At 37.6% G+C, this 9,729-nt stretch overlaps 1 protein-coding gene across 2 annotated transcripts in view; it reads right to left on the minus strand.

The window, feature by feature from the left end:
* BRINP3 (bone morphogenetic protein/retinoic acid inducible neural-specific 3) overlaps positions 1–9,729 on the minus strand; it is a 497,054-nt gene that overhangs the window by 224,286 nt on the left and 263,039 nt on the right. For both annotated transcript variants that reach the window (XM_010853296.1, XM_010853297.1), the window contains exon 4: positions 4,627–4,817. In XM_010853296.1, coding sequence (XP_010851598.1) covers positions 4,627–4,817 — 191 coding nt within the window. The remainder of the gene's footprint in view (positions 1–4,626; positions 4,818–9,729) is intronic.

Consider the following 9,729-nt stretch of genomic DNA (forward strand, 5'->3'; position numbering starts at 1 on the left):
CCTGGCTTGGAGAATTTTGAGCATTACTTCACTAGCATGTGAGATGAGTGCAATTTTGCGGTAGTTTGAGCATTCTTTGGCATTGCCTTTCTTTGGGATTGGAATGAAAACTGACCTTTTCCAGTCCTGTGGCCACTGCTGAGTTTTCCAAATTTGCTGGCATATTGAGTGCAGCACTTTCACGGCATCATCTTTCAGGATTTGGAATAGCTCAACTGGAATTCCATCACCTCCACTAGCTTTGTTTGTAGTGATGCTTTCTAAGGCCATTACCACTTGTCAAAGAGACTGTCTTTGCTCCATTGTATATTCTAATGTTCTAATATATATCCTAACTTTATGAATAGTTCTTGAAGTTTATAATAATGTATCTTTACAATTTCAGAAATATAAATGAAGCTCTAAAGTCATGGAACTTCTTCTCAGTATCACCTTGACCACCCTTAGTAAACTATGCAGCACCAAAACATCATTTGAAGATGGATTTTTTAGCTGGAATATTGACCTGTAAGTTGATTTTATCATATTGTTTGTGCCTTTCACTAAATTTGTTCAAAAAAATTCTAAACACCATAATTTTAAATATATTTCCAGTAAATTTTCTATGTTAGGAAAATGCTAGGAATATATTATTGTATTGTATCTTTTTGTATTGTATTGTAATCATTGTATCTTTTCTTTTAGAAAAATAATGATAACTTTTAGAGTTTTAACAGATTCAAAATTTTAATTTAAAACAGAGTATAAAGGAAATTTTGGAAAATGTATATAGCATATCAGGCAATTGATTAAATTTCCCACAATATATATATTTTTATTTTTCTCATCTTTGACAATCATATTAAAGTTCATTCAACTATTTCAAAATAAACCTAAAGAATATGTTAGTGTGATTTTTTAAGGTAACTTGAGTCAATTTAATTGAATGTTCTGAAAATAATGGAGAATTCTAGACATTATACTTGATATTTTTTGCACTAATAATTATATTGAGAAATAATATTTGACATAAATGCCATTATTGGAATAATATAGCAGTTAATTAAGCTATATAGGCATTTGAGCCATTCCTTTTTTGTTTATAGATGTGTTAATGAACTTCAGTCTACATTTACATTCATGATTATAAGAGATAAAAGCAACCATTTGTTCAATTTCCTTTTCTAGAAACTGGTTCATAGTCAATGCTATTCATTCAACTCCTGTGTTTTTTAAAGATTTAGCATGATAAAAGTAGGCACGATAATGCAGATTTAACAATATTTTTGCTGTTATCTGATAATGAACTTATTTGACTTTATTTTTTAACAATACTCTGTCTCCTAGATTCTATGAATCATGACACATCTTCATACAACATTTGTTCAAGAAATTACATGCCCACTACATGACACTTAAAATCCAAGGTTTTTTATCTAATCAAAGAAATTGTAGATCTTGGTATCCCTAGTGTGAATCTTTAAAATATAAAAGCAACACATTGAACCTTTAGAGAGTTGGTAGAATTTTTCAGCTTTTGATTTTAAATATACTACAAAAGCACTTTGCAGTCAGTTGTTTATTCAGGTAAAAGGATTTCAGAAGTTGAATACCCTTGGATTTTGCTTACACACCCACTACCGTAGCCATTCAGTCCCTTTCACCCTGTCCAATTACATCTAAGCAATTATAATCTTATACTTGAGGAGGGACATCTTTTATCTTTTATCTATACATTTGATAACTAAGGAAAAATAAAAGATACTCTCTCCAGAAAATTACACAGCATAATAAAAGTGTGCATGAAATTCAAGGACCCTGTAGAGCTGCTCAAGAATCTTTCCCAGAGCTTTCACAGTAGCCCAGACTGCAGCTGACCATGGGTCAGATAATCACTAGCTACTTTACTGCCTCAGGTGGGAACTCCATCCATGTTTGAATTTAATCCTGAAAAGTCTGATGGCCCTCCCCTCTTTCCCAGCTCCTACTACCTCACCCTTGCAGGCCTTGGGTACTTTCAGATTATTTTCTGAACCTTGTTGCTCCCAGTACACATACCTCATTCCCTTTTTTTCTTAGTTACAGATAAGATATGTGAACTTTTCTTTACAATCCATCCATCTCTATATCATTCCTATATTGTTCTCTGTTTCCTCTCCCTGATCTAAAGTTCCACTTTTTTTTCCTGTTTCCAGCCCTGCTACACACACTTTAAAATATTTCCATTATGGAGACTTCCTTAGTTACTGTGATACAGAATCTGCCTGCCAGTGCAGGAGACATGGGTTTGATCCCTGGTCTGTGAGATACCACACACTACAGAGCAACTAAGCCCAGGCACCACAACTACTAAGCCTGTGCTCTAAAGCCTGGGAGCTGAAGCCACCGAAGCCTGCACTCGTTCCCTAGAGCCCATGGTCTGCAATGAGAAGCCACAGTCAGAAGCCCTCAAACCACAACTAGGGAGTAGCCCCTGCTCAATGCAACTAGAAAAAAGTCCAGACGGCAACCAAGACACAGAACAGCCAAAAATAAATAAATATAATTACTCTAGAAACTATTTCCATTGTGTGCATTAGAACTCCCTTTCAAGACTACTGGATAAAGAGTATTTTCTGGAGTCCTTTCAAGGCAAAACTGTTCACTCTCCCACACTCCAGGCTACTCCTCTGTGTTCCCTAGAGCTCCTGTGAGCTTACTCATTGATAAAAGTCACTTCTACTTTGAGGCTGGCTCATTTCTACCATCCATGAAGTCTTATCAACATCAGCTGTAGCATCAGTGTCTAAGAACACTGCCTGCATACAATAGCTTAGCCATTAAAACATGTGCCTTTTGTGATACAGATTTCTATTCTGGGACAAAAGAGTATGTACAAATATCCATTAAGTTTTGATATGAACTGTGAATGAATACTTACTATGGATACAAAAACTCTATTGTATAATTCTACTTGGTGTGCTGAGTGAAAAATCAATAGCCATATAATAAACACACTTACAACAATGATGTCTTCTATTAGAAAATATACTTTAAGTCACTGTTTATATCACTGAAATTGATTTCTGAAAAAGCCTATTTCCTCTCAGTAACCTTAAGCTAAATACCTACAACACTACTCTACCTTACAATATTTTAAAATTAATCAACATCTGCATTCATGCTGGCCACATTGGTATCTATATGGCATAAATATTATTTATATACTTGATTACTCAATATAACCTAAATTCTATGGTCAGAGGTAGACTATCATTGTACAATTTATCTCTACAGAAGTCTTTTTCTTAACCTCATTTACAAACAGTATTGGAAATCGGCAGTTATTATTTGTGCAACTCTTAAGCTAAAGATATTTTCATGTAACCTTTTATTCTCTCTAGGAGAATCTTAGACAAAAGATGTACCTTAGGCTAATTTGTCTAGCATTCTCAACATATCAATGTACTAATTTTTCAAGTAACTGAAAAAATATAAATACTAATTTTAATCTCACAAAGCAATACAATGATATATTTAATGATTGATTTTTACATTAATTATGACATGTTACATTTAAAACACTAAGAAATGCTCTTTATGTTTTATTTTGTTCTTACTACTTTGTCCAGAATCACACCATGATATTGTGCCAACTCTATGGTCTGTTAATTTTACAATGGCCCCTGGCCGAACCCAAACACAACAACATGCTTATCCAAACTTCCAGAGAAATATGTCAAAACATCTATTGTTCTGGAAACTACTGCTTCTCTCTCTCTCTGTCTTTCTCTTTCTCTTTCTTCTGAAAATTAAAGGTATCCTGTTTTCCCATTCTCTCAGCGTTCATAAAGTCAACTTTAGTTGAGTCAAAGGCTAAAGATTTTAGCAAACACATGGATTTGTCCACTAGTTCCAGATTATGGTGTATATTGACTTCTAGAGACTTAAAAACAACTACTTGTACTCCTTAACTGTGTCTTAAAAAACAAAGGGGGAAATACTCCTCGAATCAGACTTCTTAATGATTTTTGTGTCACTGACTCATTTTGAGCCCAATCATCCACTACTCAGGATAATGTTTTTAAATGCACACAAATCAAATTATGAAGTTTTACAAAAGAAATCAGTATTATTAAAACAAAGTTTCATCCATGTATGCTTTGTGTGTGTCTAAGTAGCCAAGGATAAACTCAATTCATGTGCATTTCAATTAATGCTCTGACTTGAAAAACCTTAATCCAATTATCCAGTTAACAAAATTACATGAAAATATATATACATAATTTCACCTTAAATGTATTGCAAAACTCAAAACAAAAGGAAATAATACATTATTCTTCAAGACACCATGGTTTAAATCAGTGAGCCATGAACATACATAGAAACGGATCTTAGAGACGGAAAACACAGTGGTATGATATGATGGTTTAGTCACTAAGTCGTGTCCAATTTTTGCAACCCCATGGACTGCAGAATGCCAGGCTCCCCTGTCCATGGAATTCTCAAGGCAAGAATACTGGAGCTGGCTGCCATTCCCTTCTCCAGAGGATATTCCCGACCCAGGGATTGAAACCCAGTCTCCAGCACTGCAGGCAGATTCTTTACCACTAAACCACCAGGGAAGCCTCATGGTATGATATAATCATAAGATAAACATATTCATACCTTTATAGCAGTGGATGCGATTTGAATGTGGTGAAGTCTCCGAAGGGTGCTGTCCCTGTCAATGAAATAGGAAGCAGCCAGTTGGTGTAGAGTCTCCAGAGTAACCGAGGAGCTATTGGCGCTGGGGTCACTTCCTTCAGATCGTTTGCTCAGCTTCCGCTTGTCCACAAAAATTGTGAGTGACTCCTCTCCTGCATGAATAATATTTTACATTATTCCATTTTCCACTTAAAATCAGTGTTTAAATTACCTGCAACTGAGGAAGCCTAGATTATAACCATTATGAAACAAAAGAGTGACAGATAACAAATGGGCAGGGAGTTTTATTTATATTTTTGTTCACAAATATTTCACACATACCTAGAAAAGTACCCGGGATGATCATGGTTGTGAATACATATTTAGTAAGCACTGAATAGCAAGCTTTTAGAGAATTTTTTCTCTAGATTTTATTGACTTTTTCGTATGGTTTAGCTTATCTAACACTAATGTAGCCCCAAAATTAAGCAAATTAAGATAAGAAAATATGTAAAATAAACAATAGTTACTATAGATCGTTATGGCAAATGGAAACTTGATCAAGTATATTAAAAAATATTGTTGTTTGGTTGCTAAGTAATGTCCAACTCTTGATTTCTCAGGCAAGAATCCTGGAAAGGTGGCCATTTCCTTCCCCAGGGGATCTTTCAGACCCAAGGATCAAACCCACATTTCCTGATTGGCAAGCAGATTCCTTACCACTGAGCCACCTTGGAAGACCACTTCAAAACATTACCTGCTTTCAATTGTATCTTTAAAATGCAGAGAAAACATATATATGACTATACAATTATATAAATATGTGTATTAAGCTCAGAGGTTATCATGAGAAATGCTGGGCTGGTTGAAGCACAAGCTGGAATCAAGATTGCTGGGAGAAATATAAATAACCTCAGGTATGCAGATGAAACCACCCTTATGGCAGAGAGCGAAGAACTAAAGAGCCTCTTGATGAAAGTGCAAGAGAGTGAAAAAGTTGGCTTAAACCTCAACATTCAGAAAACTAAGATCATGGCAACCAGTCCCATCACTTCATGGCAAATAAATGAGGAAACAATGGCAATAGTGAGAGACTGAATTGTTTTGGGCTTCAAAATCACTGCAGATGGTGACTGCAGCCATGAAATTAAAAAACATCTGCTTCTTAGAAGAAAAGTTATGACAAACCTAGACATTAAACAGCAGAGACATTACTTTGCCAACAAAGGTCCATCTAGTCAAAGCTGTATTTTTTCCAGTAGTCGTGTGGATGTGAGAGTTGGACTATAAAGAAAGCTGAGCACCGAAGAATTAATGCTTTTTAACTGTGGTGTTGGAGAAGACTCTTGAGAGTCCCTTGGACTGCAAGGAGATCCAACCAGTCCATCCTAAAGGAAACTGGTCCTGAATATTCATTGGACTGACTGATGCTGAAGGTGAAATTCCAATACCTTGGCCACCTGATGTGAAGAACTGACACATTTGAAAAGACCCTGATGCTGGGAAAGATTGAAGGCAGAGGAGAAGGGGATGAGATGGTTGGATGGCATCATGGACTCCAAGGACATGAGTTTGAGTAAATTCTGGGAGTTGGTGATGGACAGGGAGGCCTGGCGTGCTGCAGTTCATGGGGTCACAGTGAGTCGGAGATGACTGAACTGAACTGAAGCTCAGAGGTTTCTTGTGTGCTGCAATCCATGGGGTCACAAAAAATCGGACACAACTGAGCGACTAAACAACAACAAATACATGACATTAAATATTATGTTATTGTGTGTTGATAGCTTTGTAGAAATCACTAACATCCATGGGAGCTTTAGGTTCTTGATAATGGACCCTCTAAGGTGAAATTTGAAGTTAAGCGAATTACAGTTAAGCTGCAGTTTTCAACATTTGAATGTTGATAAAAAAGTATCAATGCCATTTAAGACTAACATTAAGAACTTGCCATTCTCAGACTTCCAGATTCTTGGATCATCTAGCATATAATTGTCAGACTTGAAGCTTGTTCTCATTCTTTCAGAAACCCATCTGTTCAGGTGGCATTATGCCCATTGACAAATTGGCAAGCCAATTTCCTAAAACACCAAATAAGATTTCTAGCAGAAGAAGAGTTTGTTTGTCTTCTCAAAATTAAAAATAATGCCAGTTTTAAAATGACACAGTCTAGTGACCATCTAATTCTAAGTGACAGTTTCTACTTCTCTGCAAGAGATAAGGTGAGTTGCTATCAGAAATAATGTGTCAACAATGTTATTTCAGAAAGTAGCATTCTCAGTTTGTATTTGGAACTCAGCATATGCCAAAGCCGGAGATGCAAGAGACGTGGGTTGATCCCTGGGTCTGGAAGACCCCCTGGAGAAGGAAATGACAACTCACTCCTATATCCTTGCCTGGAAAATTCCATGGACAGAGGAGCCTGGTGGGCTACATTCCGGAGGGTCACAAAGAGTGAAACACAACTGAGTGTGTGCATGTGCGTGCGTGTGCACGCGCTCACACACACACACACACACACACACACACACACACACATATCCTGGAAATCAAGCAGATTAGAATTACAGAAGGAAAAAAAAAAGACCTTCAAATATATAAACGAGTGGATCAAATTATCAACAGCATTAAGTCATTTGCACGGTAACCAGACTTCAGATGGGAACATCTGAAAGCAAAAAGAAATATTTATGTCAAATACTATAAGGGGAAAAAAAAAAAAAAAAGCAGCAACCATTTACCCTCGAATGGAAGGATGAACTGGTTTGGAAGTTTTGTTTCACTGAATCTGAGACCAACTCACACATGTACCCAAGCAAACATCTTGCACATGGAGACAGAAAGATCAGTGCCATTATCTTCTTATGATCTAAGAAGTCATAAGGCAGCTCCATGACACATGTAAGCGCTATGATCTGAATGTTTGTGTCTCACAAAATTCATATGCTGAAATTCTGTCCTTCTAAGATCATGGTATTAGGAGGTGGGGTCTGTGGGACATGCCTGGCTTATGAGAGCAGAGCCCTCAGGAATGGAAGTCATGCTTTGTAAATGAGTCTACCAAGAGATTCTTTGTCCCTCCTGCAATGAGAATATACAAGGAAAAATCTGTTAGTGGAAGACAGCCCTCACTCAACCATCTTGGCACTCTGATCTCTGACTTCTAGCTTCCAGAACTTTGAGCAAGGTGTTTCTGCTGTTTACAAGTTACCCAGTCTTTGGTATTTTGCTATAGCAGCCTGAACAGACTAAGACAGCAAACAGTGTCTCTTCTTAAAAACAGAAAAAAACAAACAAACAAACAAAAAACAGTTAAAAACCAAATGAAAAAGATATCTTGATAAAAGTAAATAAAAAAGAAAGAAAAATTAATCATCTCTTCAGGTCAAAATTATTACATCAGAAAACGAAATAGACTGAATAGTGCTAAAGACTAAAACTTGCAAATCTGCTTTAACTGAAACACTTTTCATAAAGTAGAACACAGAAGATACAGGTTAAAATATCCATACGCTGACAATGTTACGAGACTCCAGAACATGTTTCCTAGACCTAGATACATTCGTGGGGTAAAAATGTAACAATAGAGATCTACAAAACCTACTTAATAAGATAGATCATCTAGTGAAATATGAAACCTTATAATAATAAAGAGGAAATGAAAATTTCTTCTCAACAGTACATAGAACATATTGGCCATATATTCCATTAAAAAATCCTTAGCAAATTTCAAAAGTTTGAAAAAATAAATCAGTTGAGAAAGTTTTTCTCCTTGATGACTCAAGACAAAGTCATATGAGCTTGTTTTGTCTAGACTCTTTCTATAGGCATGTGTGAGTCCAACTTTAGGAAGAATTCTGTCAAGTCACTTTAGCAAGAATCCCCTAGCCTGAACATCTGATCATCTTTAATAGCTGACCAAATTCCGCATCCATCACCATCTCCCTGGTGACATTTGGTAACCCTGGTCTGCCTTCAGCAAGATTCCTGTTGCCGCTGCTGCTGCTGCTGCTGCTGCTTCTGCTAAGTCGCTTCAGTCATGTCCGACTATGTGCGACCCATAGACAGCAGCTCACTAGGCTCCCCTGTCCCTGGGATTCTCCAGGCAAGAGCACCGGAGTGGGTTGCCATTTCCTTCTCCAATGTATGAAAGTGAAAAGTGAAAGTGAAGTCGCTCAGTCGTGCCCAACTCTTAGCGACCCCATGGACTGGAGCCTACCAGGCTCCTCCGTCCATGGGATTTTCCAGGCAAGCGTACTGGAGTGGGGTGCCATTGCCTTCTCCAAAGATTCCCGTTAGGTGTCTTTAAAAAGAATTACTCTGCCTTCTCTGTATTATTCTATCTACCAACCCTTCTACTCTGCTCATAGACTAAATGCACCATTTTCCTGGCTCTGCTCATAATTAAGCACAATCTCCCCTGCTATACAACTCAATTGCTGGAGGCCCCATGCATAAAATCTGTCTTACTGTTCTTTATCAAATGTCCAGATAACTTTCTTTAACACACTTACTGATTCAGGTCAGTTCACTTCAGTTCAGTCGCTCAGTCGTGTCTGACTCATTGTGACCCCATGAACCGCAGGACACCAGGCCTCCCTGTCCATCACCAACTCCCGAGTCTACACAAACCCATGTCCATTGAGTCGGTGATGCCATCCAGCCATCTCATCCTCTATCACCCCTTCTCCTCCTGTCCTCAATCTTTCCCACCACCAGAGTTTTTTCAAATGAGTCAGCTCTTTGCATCAGGTGGCCAAAGTATTGGAGCTTCAGCTTCAACATCAGTCCTTCCAATGAACACCCAGGGCTGATCTCCTTCAGAATGGACTGGTTGGATCTCCTTGCAGTCCAAGGGACTCTCAAGAGTCTTCTCCAACACCACAGTTCAAAAGCATCAATTCTTCGGCGCTCAGCTTTCTTTATAGTCCAACTCTCACATCCATACATGACCACTGGAAAAACCATAGCCTTGACTAGACGGACCTTTGTTGGCAAAGTAATGTCTCTGCTTCTTAATGTCTAGGTTGGTCATAACTTTCCTTCCAAGGACTAAGCATCTTTTAATTTCATGGCTGCAGTCACCAT

The sequence above is a fragment of the Bison bison genome, unplaced genomic scaffold, assembly GCF_000754665.1.
Source record: "Bison bison bison isolate TAMUID 2011002044 unplaced genomic scaffold, Bison_UMD1.0 scf7180017864325, whole genome shotgun sequence".
NCBI lineage: Eukaryota > Metazoa > Chordata > Mammalia > Artiodactyla > Bovidae > Bison > Bison bison.